A 15,330-nucleotide genomic window follows, 5' to 3' on the forward strand; every position below is an offset into this window, starting at 1 on the left:
TGGTACACCGTGTGATATGATAAATAATATCACAAAATGAGGTGGAGCTGTGAAATCCTTGGGAAAGAGGGGAACAGGCTCTAAGGTTGCATGGAATATGCTGGCAAACTGTGTTCAGTGTTGGTGAGAGGTCAGCCTTTCCTGAGAGGTCCGCTTTTCCTTCTCTGAAATGGGGTTAAACCAACTGTAGCCTGCGCAGCCTGGACTGAAGCGCCGTGTTAGTTGACTGCTTCCATGCAGTTTCTGGCTGCAGCCTTAGTCCGTCAGTCCTTTTGTATCATACTTCCCCATGGGTCTGAGCCTGAGGTGCTCTGTGTATGGGAGCTTTGTGGTGCTTGAGGAAATCTGTTTGTTTCTGAGCTCTGAAGGTCATCTACGCCTCTCCCTTAGTTGCAGATAAAATGTCACATATGTTCAAATTTTCCTGGTTACATTTCCTGGTCCTAACACCTCCCTTGCTCTACATTTGCTGTGAAATAGTCTGTCTCTTGCCAAAGCGTCTGTCAATCTGGGGTCACTTAAGGTTCAGAGCAAATGTACTGGAAGTTCATCCATCTCCTATAATCTCAGCGTATTTGCCCTGGCTGGAATATATTGCTGCTAACCTAAGGGTTACTTTCCATGCTATGCTGGTATATAAAATAGGAAATTTGCAATTGTTCGTGTTTCATTCAAGGAAGTACTGCAATAAAAAATTCCATCTTGGAGAGCCTTCTTTATTGGAAACAGTGTACAAGATGGAAACTGCTCCCTAGGATTGTCAGAGACATGGCGTTTCTGAGATGCAGGGTTGAATAAATCGGTTGGTTTGTAAGCCGAGCACATTTGAAGCTGACTCACCACAAGATGAATGCAAACAGAAAATGCAATTTTACAGACCTTCTTTTCGAGCTTGTTATTTTTGATTAATAATACGTTTAGTGCTGATGGTGTTCTTGGCGCTGTGCAAAGCTCACTAAAATAGTTCTGGCCCTGGGGATGTACAGTGTAAAAAGATAATTACCTAGAAGACAGGATGCACTTGGAAACAAAGATGTGGGGGAGAGTGTAGAGATTTTTGGATTGATGTCCCTTAGAATACAGAATATAGCTGTCAGTCAGTATAAGAGATTAAATACCTCCTCTTCCATCCTTTTATTATGTCTATTAACAGTGTCATCTATTTGGCATGCACATTCTATACCATGAAGTTTTTGTACTGTACCAAGCACAAGAGGATCTTCTTCTCACAGAGGTCTTCAAGTATTTTAAAAGTATTAATAAAACAGTCAAACTCAGACTTTGAGTTTTATGGAAGAGGCACATGTTTGACTAACATTTTTTAACAGGAATTTTAACAACTTCAATTTTATGTGTATGATTAACATTAGGAAAAAGGGAGTTGAGCAAGCAGAGGGAGAGATTAACAATTCAATTGTGTTCTGACCCAGACTGAGGAGCTGTTGAGATACCAGTTATCAAAGGAAGAAGTGGTCAAATCGTGTGCTCTGAGAGCAAAGGGAGAAGTTGGTAAATAATAACTGCTGGTGGAACATTGTGAGCTGACTTGGGTTAGAAAGCCAAGGAAATTAAAATGTGCAAACCTTGTTCTTATCAGAATAATGTGTTGCACAGGCATTCAAGAACAGAATGGAAATTGATGAGACACTGGGACAGTGAATATGTGGTGGTGATAAAATTTCTCTTTGATGTGCTGTTTTTTTGTCTGAATATGAACCAAACATGCACACCAAATGCTCTAAGGGAAGTTGTGTTGGCTGTATCTCTCTAATATATTTTTTTTCCTCCCCAGAACACTGGCTTTGATTAAACCTGATGGAATGCGTAAGATGGGACAATTATTTGATATCATTATTAATGCTGGATTGACTATAACTAAGGCCAAAATGATGCTGCTTTCAAGGTATGGAATTCTTAAGGTTAGCTCTATTGTATTTAAATATTTTTGCAATTAAGAATATTCTCTAAAGCTATTCTGTGTTTTCCCATCTGTCAGATCCATTCCAGTGAGTAAAAGAGGTAACTCATGAAACTCATCAGTTTCACAGTTCTGCAGGTTTCTGAAAGTATTTAGAGATTTAAACTAAGTATCAAAAAGTGCTGTGCAAATGGGTATGGGTGATGAAATACGTCATGTCTGTATGAACCCAAGGTGGCTACCATAGCTTTAGCAATCCAGCAGTGTTTACTGCTGACATGTCTGTGTGTCCTCACCTCCAGGCTTCCTCATACAGGCAGTATTGTTCATTGTAATAATGTTGTCTTTAAAGTATTTGGTTTGCTTGCTCTCAGTACATCTGTTGTCCTAATTTTTGCTCTCAGATTTTTTGCTGGAAGTCCTAGGCAAAGCAAGTGATCTTCTGATGGTGCAGGGTTGGACAGGTTTTGCTCATGCATCTTCCTAATACCTCAGCCTTCAGTGTTCTCCACTTCTTAATGAGCCCCAATATTTAAAAGGAAGGCATGCTTCAGAGGAAAAAGGAACATAATTAATTTACCTCAGAAGACTTTCCCAAAGTTACTGCATTATTTTTCCATTGCTGCTTTGCCAAACCTATTCGTATGCAACATGTTTTTTGAAAGAAAAGCTATCTATCTTACATAATACCATTTTCATGTATTCTTATTATTTATGTGAGAGGTCAGCAAAAATTTTTCCTTCACTTCAGAACCTTTTTGGCTTTCTGAAATACTGATAAAATCACTAAAAGACTTCCTCCTCTGCATACACCTGCTGCAATATCTGATGGTAGTGATTCCAGATCCTTCACCCAACAACTCCAATTCACGAGTTCAAACATGTTTCCAATGTTCCTTTGCAATTCATAATGTTCTTTCAAACTAGCTTTTTTTTTTTTGCTTCCTCTCTCCTGCCACATGAGAGATTTGATCCTGGGGTGATGCTTTGTTTGAGTGTCTCTCTGAGAAGTCAAACTGTTGAGCCAAGTCACATGCTTTAGAGTTGACTCACACTGAAGGGAAGAAATGGAGACTTGAACTTTCACTGCCTACTGCAAAATAAAAATTTCTGGTTGCCTTGTATAATTGAAATTAATTATTAATAAGCACAAGAATGGGCTGTGATACTGAATGTGTTTAAATAGTGTCTTGAGTATTTTGTGGTTTCTCTGCATACCATCTACTCAATTTCTTGGGACTGTGCCATTTTAAAATGATATGGCTTTGCCAAAGTCTTCTACCCTCATATTTCTGCAGGCTTGCTTGTTCAAATCATCATCATCATCATCATCATCATCATCTACTGCTTTCTTTAAAGGGATTATTAACAACAGTAGTCTGTCAATCACTGTTGAGTAGATTCATGCCTTCTGTAGAAGTTGTAGTGAAGATATGGAAGTGTAGGCAGGCACTTGCTTCTTCAGTCTCTTCCTTTAATCCTGTGTCAGTTCAGTCTCTTATACATAGGTGAACACTGTTTTCCATTATTTGAAAACAGAGAACTAATAATGAAATTTAAAAGGAACTAAGTTATACAACACAACTGCACTTTGGTATTTATTTCAGTGGGAATTGTTAACTGAATAGTAGAGCTCAGTTTGTTTCAGAAACAGACCTCTCAAATACTTCTTTGCAATCAGAAATGGTGATACTTAATCTCTTCACATACCCTTTTCATATTTCCTCTCCAAAATTTTTTGGTGAATTAATTTCAGAAGAAGGTTTTCTTGTGAAATAAGGAATTGTAGGCAAACCATTTGCCCAGTGTAGGCTTGAAGTGTGAGATTGCAGGAGTTCTGGTGTCTAGCATAATTTTTACATCATGCTTCTGCCTTTGTTTGAAAAGGAAGGAAAGTAAATATACTGTATGGTTGATAAAAATATTTTGGATTTTGAATGGCTCATACTTATACTGAACTAAAAGCAACAAACCAGGAATTACTCAGGTCATTTTGATAAAAAAGCTGGAGAAAAATGTGACTGTTCAAACATGGATAAATGTTAAGAAAATTAAATTCTTCTGATGTTCTTCTTGATGTTATTTCTTTCCTCTGGCAATATTTGGTTTAAGTCTGGACTGCAAATGGGAGAGAGGCATCAAAAGTTCAATTTCAGATGACAGAACTATGCCTTTCTTCATACTTGGAATCTGTTATTTGAAAAATATGCAGGCAATTTCTGTCAGTAAAGAGAGGTGCTGAAAATGAGCAAACTCATGAAGACCAGAAAAATTTAGAAGACTGTGCTGCAGGTAAAAACAACTTTCCAGTTGGAATCTCACCCTACTGCACTGCTTTATTATGAACTCTGTACCCAGAGTAGAGGTCAGCAGTTTTTCTTTCTTTCACTTGTCAGTCCTCTTGAGGAGCTTGTCCTTCTCTACAAATTCCAGCTTCAAAAAGTGGCACACACCAGAATTTGGAGCAAGCCAATACAGAGCCTGTGTTCTCAACAGGATTTCTGAAGCTGCAAAATAGCAGGTTTAGAGCTGAAAAACTCCATGGATTTTTCTAGCCGTTGCCATGCAGAAAAGGAAGTTCAGTAAGCAAGAGTAAAACGTGAGAAGCAGCTGGAGAAAAAGACAGGGAAGAGAGTAGAAGAGAGTAGGTTGGCTGGTGGCAGGGGCTGGTGGGGTCAAAAGCCACAAAACTGTGTGTCCATTGGTGGATGGATGGTAGCTCTGCACTGTAGTGGTCCCCAGAACCTTGTAGTTGGGTTGCTGAGCCCAGTGCGGGTAGGACCGTGGCTGTGGGAATGCAGAGCTTGGGAAGGGCCACCACCCTGTCTGAAAAGGACATCTTTTTACTTCCAGCTCCTGAGGAAAGGCTGAGTAACAGCTGTGCTGCAGACACACTGGGTATGCCTGGTAGCCTTTATTTGCCTGGTTGTGTGAGGAGACCCTTGTTGGTGACGGAGGGAGATGGGGAGACTGACTTGGTGATCAGAATCCGATATTATTGTGGGATACAAATGCTTATTTCAGGGAGACCTGTAATGTGTACTACAATGATTAGGTTAAAATCGCATACACAAACTTATGCATGTAACAACATGTCTTGCTTGCAGAGTTTATGGGATTTTCTTTTTCTGGTAAACCCGTTTGATTTATTCTTCTTGCAATCTAGGTCTAATTTTCAAAGTTCTGTTTGCTTTTGCCAAGGCATCCTGTTCTCAAATCTCTTATGTTAACCAGGCCAAAGTCCATCATCTGTCTTGTGTCCCCCAACATTCCAATAACCCCTCACTGCAGAAATCCCATTGCTTTGGAAGAAAGGAGTGTGTAGTCACTGCTGTGTTTCCTGAGGAGACTGCAAGGCCAAATTGAGTTTTGAAGCATGAAAGTGTGGGGAAAATCCAGTTTTAATATGGAGGCTATTGTGCTGCCTATTCAACTTGTAAGATTTGAGAACACTGAATGGCAACCAGGTTATGCAGTATTTTGTTATGCACCAGTTTAATCAAAGACTAGCCCTGATAAAGAAGTGTTCCAGTGGAGCAGATAGTTTTTATGCTTTAAAACCAGGCTTCATTTAGCAGTATTCCCCTTCAAACTCATAAATGATGAAAGCAACATAATAGCAAATGGCTTGCAAGAAGGTGACTCTGCTGCATTTATTTCTCAGCCTGAGAATGTGGGGACCATCAATGACCATGAAATGGGCTTTAGTAATTCCTTCTCAGAGCAGGAGCTTGAGGAGTAGTCAGCTGTACTGGTAGCTACACAAAATATGAAATTTAAATATAGTTTCTGTTATTGGACATGAACACCCAACAAGGTGTCCAGCTTAGGAAGACATTGCCTGTAGAAACATGTTTATGGATGGTATTTGAATGAATGATAATTGTGGTTTTCAGGGGGGTTTTATGTATGTATGTATGTATGTATGTATGTATGTATGTATATATAGCTATATCTCTGTCTTTTTACTTTTTCAGAAAAGAAGCAGCTGATTTCTATGCTGATTATCGAGCAAAACCCATTTATCAGTAGGTATATCAATTTCAGCTTGACATGTATTAAGCTTATTTATTGAACGCACAAAATTAATTTATCATTTTTGTTGCCATGGGACCTTGGAAGAATCAGAGCTTGTCTTAGTTGAGTGGAGCCCTTTGCAAAGGATGCACCTTTTCTTCTTCCTCCAGGGAGAGATCCTTATTTCAGCTATTTATGGTTTTAACTCACACTTTTTACAACCCAGTGGTATCAGAGGAATGTCTTTTGTCCCTCAGAAGTGAAAATGCTCCTAGCAGGGCAAAACTTCAAAGCCAAGAGAAGGGCTATCTTCAGGATCAGGGTGGAGCTTGCAGATGAGAATTAGGAGGAACACTTAGTTGTAAGAATTGATTTGGTAACAAGTGTCCCAAATAATAAGTAACTGAAAGGATAGTTCATAGGGTAGTTTTTACTGAACTGCTACCCTTGGACAAATGTCAAACTTGCATGATGTTAGACTTCTCCACCTGATGTGAGAAACCTTAGTCTCTCCATAACTGACCAGATGGATGCTTATGACCCAGAGATTAAATTGTTTCTACTTTTCCTGAAAGTGCCAGCAACTTTCTTTTCCTCCCTCTCCACTTTGCATTCTGTCTCTTCTAGGGAGAAGGTGCCTTGTGTTTTTCAGGCATATTGGTGCGTGTGTTTGCACTGATGTGGTTGAAAGACCTGGTTTCAGTACTGACACGAAGTGCTTGAGAACTAGCATTGCCAGATGCTCTCCAGCAACAGCAGCTGATTTGTTGTGGGTCCAAACTCAAGCCCATCAGAGAGACATGGCCCCAGGCTATGTCTGACCATGTTGGAGGTCAGAGAATGCATGATTTGGAATTGCCTTTTCTTTGCTGAGTAAGCCTGCTTGAATATGTTGATAAATAATCAAGAATTTTGCCTGAAGTCTTATTTCACAGATGTCTATCTATACTAATGGTAATTGTCTGAGGAACTGTAGCCTTTGTCCTCTGTGATGTCCCTGTCTCCCATCCTACAGTCCTATTGGCTACATCTTCTGTATAGGATTTTTCTCTAAATTAGAAATAAATAGCTCTAGAGCATTCCAAATCAAATAGAAACAAGAAACTTCAAGGCAGTGAAGTGTGAAATACACAACTCATTTATATTTGATGTTGTATCTTGTCTTTAAATTCAGATTTCATTTGCAAGTTCACTAGTAAATATAAGTCTAGTGAATAGTAAGGAAAAATAGCAGTTCTATTGTTTGGAAAATAATGGCTTTCATATTAAAGAAATTTTTAAAAAAATTCAAGGATTAGTCTGCACAGTAAATAGTGTTGTAGAAATTGCTTTTTTCTTGGATATATGTACGTGTACTGTTTAAATGTCCTAAACAAGCAGACTCTGACCAACAGAACCTGATATCCAATCACTTTTTATTGTGTTGTTTCTTTATGTAATTTTTAATAGTTTTAACATTGTTTCTTTTTCGAAAAACTACTAGGATTTCTCTTCTCTTCTTGACCAGGGATCATTAGGAAGAAGGTAGTTGGAGAAGCATGCACATCCACAGTCATAATTGTGTAAAGCTCTTCTTTTAAACAAAATAGTACAAAACTCAGGGCCAATGTTCTCCTTCGTTGGTTTTGTCCAGACTAAACAGTGAAAAGACAGGCTTATTGGTATGCATGTTTTGTGAAGATACTCAATTATAGTTATTGGTGTCTTGTTTAGTTTTTAAATCTTTTAAATCAAAATTGGGTTACCAATTTTGGATAGTTGTTTTATATTGTGAGATGGTCAAGACAGGAGGCAGGCTGCTCCTGACAACAGCTTCTCCTTATTTGGATTCATCCCATTAAAATCACTTGAGTTATGCCAAGATGTAATAGCTCACTTTTTGAGTGAGTCCCTTATCCTGTGCTAATTTTCAACTCCTTCCCTTCTCTCCCACTTTGGACGCTGGCTGGGCAAAATCCATGGCAGACATCTGTGGGGCAGTGGAGAATTCAGCTTGAAGGCAGTGCTGATGTTCTGTCAGTGGGGTACACATCCAGGTCATGTATGAGAGCCTTGAAATGCTGCTGTGCAGAAGAGGAAAGCTTAGGAATCATTCCTGTTAGTCAAGTGGTTACCAGGGTCTCTCCTTCACTGCTACCAGGACATCAGTACTGAGCCTTTAAAAATTCTTTTGAAATCTAAGACTCTACAGAGTAGCTTCAGTGAGTTTGGGTTAGCTACATGTTGTTTTTTTTTCTACAGCCATAATAAGGGAATGTCTGCACATGACCTAATCTGACCTGTTCCTCAAAGTAGAGTCAACTTCAAAGTTAGATCAGGTTGCTCCAGATCTTGTCAGTTTGAGTTCTGAGCATCTCCACTGGGTCATGTTTTTGTTGGTTTTTATTTGTAGCGTGAATCACCGTGTGCTGTTTCCCTTTTGCAGTGAGCTTCTCCAGATAATAATGAGTGGCCCCATCCTTGCTATGGAGCTCTTAGGAGATGATGCTGTGAGTAAGTGGAGAGCAATAGTGGGGCCAGCAAACCCTACAACAACTGAGAGTGATACACTAGACAGCATCACGGAGAGCTTTGGACATTGTGGCCTCAGAGATGCAGCTTATGGCCCAGATTCAGTTGCTTCAGCTGCTAAAGTAAGTTTTTGACTTTCTTGACTGAGGTTTATTTTTACTTTTATCTGCTAACAACCACATTAGGAATTTCTCATTTTGTTTCTACACTTGAGTTCAGAACTAGTTTACATATTCTTCATGTGCTTCTTTTTAGCATGGAAAAATAAACTGTCTGAAAAGAGAAATCTTGTTTATCACAAAGGTGAATCTTGGGTGCTTTGATCAGGAGAGCATGCCTGGTCATTTTTACTGTCTCCTGTACATCACAAACAGTGATGTATTGCATAGTAATCTACCTATAGTCTACCAATGTTGGTCATAAAAAGAAAGGGATTAAATGATTACATCTTTTTGTGCGCTTTTGTATTTCACACATCTGTTCTCCTTCACAGTTCTCACTAGTGCTCTGCTTGCAGCCTACTTTGCTGTTATTGTTCAGAATGAAAAATTAAAAACCAGGCCACTTTGTAGTGCTTTGTGCTTTGAGAGGTAACACAGTGGACATGGTTGTGAGGAGTTTGGTTCCATTTTGCTTTGTTGGCCGTGTTTCTTTGCTCAGTGCTAAGAAAAAGCCCTGGGACTAGGTAATAGATATTACTATTTCTGTAGAATTAAGGTGACTTTTGTGTGCGTTGTTGTGGGATAGATATGGTAATAAATGATAGCAAGAATAATGTTTATCTCATGGTTGATTGATGTGTCGCTTGGTGTCTCAGCTGTAAACCACTTTAGCTGGGAAAAGATACCAATTGTTGCTTCCTTGATTCTAGTGTTCCCTCTTTAACTTGGAACAGCTGCAGTAGCACAGCTGGAGACAGACCTCTGGTTAAATAGTTAGATGTCTTCATATATAAGGGTGAAAGTTTCTCTTTTTTCCTGTGTACTACCATGACAACTGCGCCAGCTTCTGAACTGAGAGTGTAGGAAGGAGTATCTATTAGCATAAATTCTTGGTTAGAAGCATAAGTATGTGCTTAGGTTTTAGTTTGTTATTCTTGCTGCATTTCATTATTTTTGAAATTATGTCTGAAGGCCCCAGTCATCTGCAGCATTTTTATGACACTGAGATTATTTTGCTGAACATCTGCAGGTGTGTGCATCTTTGTGGTGTTAATGATACCTCTCTTTAATAAATCAAATAACATTTTGAATTTAGTGCCCCTGTGCCTTTATTAATTTAGTAGGCCTAGTATTATATGGCTGTATAGCAGTTGCTATGGAAACTAGTTGGCTGTGCCTGCAGAAGATTTGCTGAAAAGAAGGAAATATAAGATAAAGGGACCTAAATTAACTCTCCTGACAGAAAACTGAAGTCTCAACCACATTTAATGAATGTACTGTAAGATGAACACTTAGGGTGGAAAGCTGCATTGTTCTTTTGATGGCAAAATGACAAGTGAAAGTATGTCTCTTTCTAAGCTGCTGTCTCTCTGCAGGCCAAATTTTGTAATTTCTTTAGATCAGGAATAAAGGGTAAGGAAAATGATTTTTTTTTTTTTTAAGGCTCAACAAGATTATAGTTTGGGCTTTCATTATGCAAGTCCTTTAGCATTATTGAGTTAATTTCCTTTTATGAATTTTAGTGGATAAAACTAAGTGTTAACTATTACATGTGTTTTACTGCCTTTTTCTGGCTGCTTCTTTTAGAGTACATAGCAATTAATAGAGTGGACAAGTTCCTTGAATCATGTAGCATTTTATCAGTAGAAGAATGTAAGGAATGAACCCTGTTGTCTCAGATGCACCCACTTAAAAGGTGGATTATTTGCCAGCAGAAATACAAAGACACTTTTTCCATCTGTTGAAAGATACATTGTACAGGATCCACTGCCTAAGATCCAAAGCACGACAAGTTTGAATTGTGTAATTCTTCAAGAAGGGATTACAGAAATGGTTGAAGTGCCATGAGCTAAATGTGAGTCTATTCCATTTAAGTTGAGCTAGTAAATTAAGGGAGACAGTTCCAGGAAATGGCCTTTAGCATTGCTACTGTTATACAGGAAAAAATCAAATACATTTGGTAGTAGTATTTCTTGGATGAAACATTTTCTCTTAAATAGAAATGTATCATTTCTCTTACTGAATTTGGCCGATAGGTATGAAATGGAACCTGTGTTTTGCACATTTGTTGATTGGCAGATTGTGTAACATATGTGAATAAATGGTATGGAAAAAGTATGAAGCTGGCAGTGAACAGTGAAAAAATACTGCTGAGGAAAGAAACCTGACTGCCAAGTTCACCCCAGTATGGTCTAAGACACAAGGTATCTGATGCCTAAATAATGATGGTGGGAAGAAAGAAATTGAAGACAAAAAGGTTTCTTTGATTTATCTGAGAAATCAAAGCCATTGGGTTCATCAGCTTCAATTCAGTAAAACTGAACTAATTAATAGAATTAATATAATTTTAAAAAATTATAGGGCCAATAAGGCATGAGAAGTGACTCAGCAATTTTAGACAAAGTTTAGTTGTTTAAGATAAAAGGAAGAAAATGTAAACAATTTGGAAGGAGGTCAGTTTTGTATATGGAAAGAAAACATACTGAGAAATGGATAATAGTTGTATTTTTGCTTATGTGGTGGAAAAGATGATTTGAAAAAAAGGAAAAATAAAATATGTGTGTAAGGGAGTGGATTTGGAAAGATACTGAGGAAAGAGAGAGAGTATCAGTAAAGCTGGGAACACCTCTTCCAAATGATTGTTGCATCAGCATTTTGAGTGCTCCGAGTATGAACAGATTGCATTGCAGAACTGAAAGGAAGACATTGCAAGAAGTACTCCAGCCCTGTTTTTGTGATTGTAGCAGTGATGCCAGAGAGGAAAAGATACATTTGAGATAATGCTTCAGGGAAGAAGTATTCGTAGGAAAAAAAATATGCACTAAAGGTTTATCTTCTGTGATTATGGATACTTCAGATGTTGTTACTCATGATAAAAGCTGATGTGTGCAGCTAGATCAATCTAAAATGTGTTTAATTACAATTGTTTTCAGGAGCTGGAGCTGTTCTTTCCCTCCAGTGGAGGTCGTGGACCAGTCAGCAGTGCCAAATTCACAAACTGTACTTGTTGCATTATTAAGCCTCATGCTGTTAATGAAGGTAAGCAATGCAGATAGCAGAGGAGAAAGCATTATGTGTCTGTTGTGTCCATGACTATTCCTCTGCCCTCTTTTTGGGAGAATGAGACTGTGTGAGCAAAGGGTGTATTTCACATGCAAAAGCTTGCAGATGCATTGTCTTTCATTTAGTATTTCTGCAGTTCATTTCCATGAAGAGTGAGTGGGTCATGTGCTTTCCATGCAGATACCTGTTCACTTCAGAATAAGAAGGTAAAGGTGAAAAAGATTAAAACCTATGTGAGGTGTGACATATCTTATTGTGACAGCTTCCGATGTCCTTGCTCCCATCTGCCCAGCACAGTCACCTGCTGAAGGTTAGCATCCTCCTAAGAGAGTGAAAGCAGGACACCTGGCCATGATCCAGGGCCCTCTGCTCAGGCAGTAGCACATCAGATCCAAATGACTCACAAAGGGAGATTTGTGCTGTTACGAATCTCTTTCTACTGAATGCAGTTGGGATGGAAAGTAGGAAAGGCTTGTTTATGAAACTGAGCGAAAGACCTAAAGCATTTGGTGGATTCTGTGATGTTTTCTGTGCTGGAGAATGCCCTGGAAGTTTGCCATATGAGTATTAGGAATGTTTAGTGCTCTGCTGTTACCATGCAAAAATAGCCTCGCTTGTGTGTCCTGTACTTAGGTCCAGGAGCGTGTGTAGGAGCAGTGAGTGCAGTAAAATATTTTGACTCAGGCACTGAAACAGTATTTTTGAATGCAGAATAAATATCGCCATGTGAGAGCATAGAGTTTTTTCTTAGTAAGATGCTGAGCACACTGCAACATTCTAATCACTTCTTTGTGGATAGCTTAAATGGAAAGAGCAGAAGTGGCTGGAGCAGTTTCCAGGCCTTTCACACCTCAGGTGGGAAGTCTAGAGAGCTTGTTGAAATTAAAAAAGGCTTTCACAAGAAGGAGTTTCGTAGCTGGTACTGATAATGTGCCTGTTATCTCTTCCAGGCCTTGCATGGCATTTGCTGCTGATAAGTCTGCCATGCAGCAAAGACACAGCGATGTTCCTTTTACAGAAATATGGGCAGCAGCTGGGACTATGATTTTACCAAGCTACGTGTTTGCAGAGGACAAACTTTTCTGTGGCAGGATTGTTAGAGTCCTTCATTTGACTGTAAAAATAGCAAAGTGGATGGTTTGGACTGGTTTTTTTTTTAGACTTAAGATAAAATTTCTATTACATATAAAGGTTCAGACTCAGGTTTTCTCTTCCTACTTTTAATCTTACTCATCTCTGTAGATTTCAGTGTGATGTCTGTTCTTTTTTTCTTCTGGAACTTCTCTGAATTTTTCTGAGTTGCCAGAAGACAAATTGTGACCCTATTTGCACATCCCTTTGGGTGTGCGAGTGCCTGTAGGAGGCTGAGGGTGGTGAGGAGAGGAGGTATGAATGTATGTAAACAAAAAATGTGTGTGCACGTCCAGCTTTGTAGCGTGAGTGCTGGTCTTAATATACCCTGTATAGTCCTTTTTCTCACACCACAGAGGGCTGGAAAGTTAGAGGACAGCTGCCAAAAAGCAACTAAAATTTGAAAGACAAAAAGAAAGAAAAACATACCTTGTGTGAGCATTCTCCCTCCATACAGCTGTAATTACTACCCTCAAAAACAAAGAGATCAGAATTGACTTCTCTAGGTCAGTAGATTGTTTTAACACTCTGTTGTGGTTTAACCACAGCTGGCCACCCAACCCCACACAACCACCCGCTCACTTCTCTGGGATCAGGAGAGAATTGGAGGAGTAAAAGTGAGGAAACTCATGGGTTAAGATAAGGACAGTTTAATAGGTAAAGCAAAAGCTGCACACACAGTCAGGTAAGTGGAAACACAGCAGCTGGAGAGGAAATCCTGTGTGGCCTTCAGGGGGAAAAGGTGGTTTGGCAAAGCCAGAGGCATGGAAAGAAAATCACGTGGGTCAAAGCATCAGAGCATCTTCTGTGTTGGAGTTTTGATTTGTGCTCTACAAATTTTCAGTATTGATATCTAAAAATAAACCTTTTTGCAATTTCCTATGTACTGCTGAGGCTTTGAACTTGGCTATCTAATTACCATGAATATAAGCTACTCATTACATATTTACAATTACATGAAGTTTCACTTATGTACTTCAGTTTATATGGAGATCTAGTCTTTATTTCTGTAGAGACATTTGGCTGAATTAATGATTTGAATTTTGCTTTCTGGCCCTTTTCCCCAGTGTTTGTTTTTCCTCCAGAGTCTGTTGCATAACTGATTCTTAGAAGGAAAAATCTTCCTGGTTTTCTGTCCTAGAAGATGATTTGCTTTAATGGCAGCTGTAAACTAGGGTGCTTTTCAGGATGCAATCTCTAGTTCATGCTGGTTAATTCTTGGGCACAATACTCTCTTATGAAATGACTTTGATAGCTACAGGTGGTTTCTATCCAGTGATAAAGTAGAGGAAAGTTAGTGTTGGTTTTATCTCTGGCCTTGCTGCCTCTCTCCTGATGGACATACAGAAGTGTCTGGTCCTAGGCAGCCACAGCAGCACAGCCCAGCCAACCACAGCAGAACCTGTGCGGTGCCCAGGCACCTGAGAATTCCTGTAAGCAGGAGTGTCAGCATGTCTGCCAGGCTGCAGAGGAACCCTGGCCTGGTAAATGGTCTTGGGGGAATAAGGTGACGTTTAACCTCAGCTGTCAAGAGTGCTCATAATGCTGGCATCACTGGCCCTCTAGGAGTTGTGCCCTGCACATCTCTTAAAGAAGTAGGGCCATAGCTATTGTGTCAGTTTGGTGTCAGCATAACATCTATGGAGGATCAGAAAGGGGTAGGCCATGGAAGGCAGTGTAGCCCAGAGGATTCTGTAGTAGACAGCTTTAGGGAGCTCCCTGGTGGCTGCTCCTAGTGGAGATGGAGAACTTCCCTGGCTGGCAGCAGTGAGATAGTTGTATTTTAGCTCTGAAGAGGCTTTGCAGAGCAGTCCAATTCTTCTTCACTGAGAGCTAGAAGAATGCAGAAGCAACCCGATGCTACTCCAGGCAAATTTGTTCTGACCAGGGCTGCATCAGTTAGACGTGATGGGTTTATCCCCTCTAGAATCTGTTAACTTCTCAGTGTCTTTCAGTTTCCTCCACTTCTCCTGAGACCAGTTTTTAGTCAAGTAGGTTGGTAACTACTAAGCACAGCTCTAGGATTGTATGGTTAAGTCATTTAACAATTTGAAGTTTTTAGTGTTGGTCTGTGTCTTGTAATCCTCCTGCTTCTTGTGCTTCTGATACTTGAGACACAAGATCATAGTTGCAATCACATAAACATTCTTTTTTTGTAATTCCCCTCATGTTAGTAGATTTGGAGGTATTGGCACTAGTGCTCAGAAGCCAAACTTATAAATTCACCATGATGGGTAAACATCAGTGTAGTGCCCTTAGGACAGTTATGATTCGACTGTTTTGTGAGCAGAAATAGCACCCTATAGATCACTGGGTGGGATTAACTTTTAGTATTTTTATGTGTAACAGTTTAGTCATGTTTGCTGTAGGAAGTAGATGTTGGTATTTCGTGACAGGTTTAAAGTTTCTTTGATGTGGCCTTTAGTTCTTCCTTGGAAAATTAGCAGGCGAAAAATTTTAAAATAGAGATGATCAGGCTATAAAGACTGAGGTCAGAAGTGTGTAATACGCAAACTGAAAAGGCTGCCT

At 39.4% G+C, this 15,330-nt stretch overlaps 1 protein-coding gene across 1 annotated transcript in view; it reads left to right on the top strand.

The window, feature by feature from the left end:
* Window positions 1-15,330, top strand: part of NME7 (NME/NM23 family member 7) — an 88,860-nt gene that overhangs the window by 24,181 nt on the left and 49,349 nt on the right. Inside the window, exons 4-7 of the mRNA XM_054270002.1 lie at window positions 1,793-1,903; window positions 5,896-5,946; window positions 8,361-8,568; window positions 11,541-11,646. Coding sequence (XP_054125977.1) covers window positions 1,793-1,903; window positions 5,896-5,946; window positions 8,361-8,568; window positions 11,541-11,646 — 476 coding nt within the window. The remainder of the gene's footprint in view (window positions 1-1,792; window positions 1,904-5,895; window positions 5,947-8,360; window positions 8,569-11,540; window positions 11,647-15,330) is intronic.

The sequence above is a fragment of the Melozone crissalis genome, unplaced genomic scaffold (assembly GCF_028551555.1).
Source record: "Melozone crissalis strain CALT ecotype California unplaced genomic scaffold, PUWL_Pcris_2 ptg000008l_1, whole genome shotgun sequence".
NCBI lineage: Eukaryota > Metazoa > Chordata > Aves > Passeriformes > Passerellidae > Melozone > Melozone crissalis.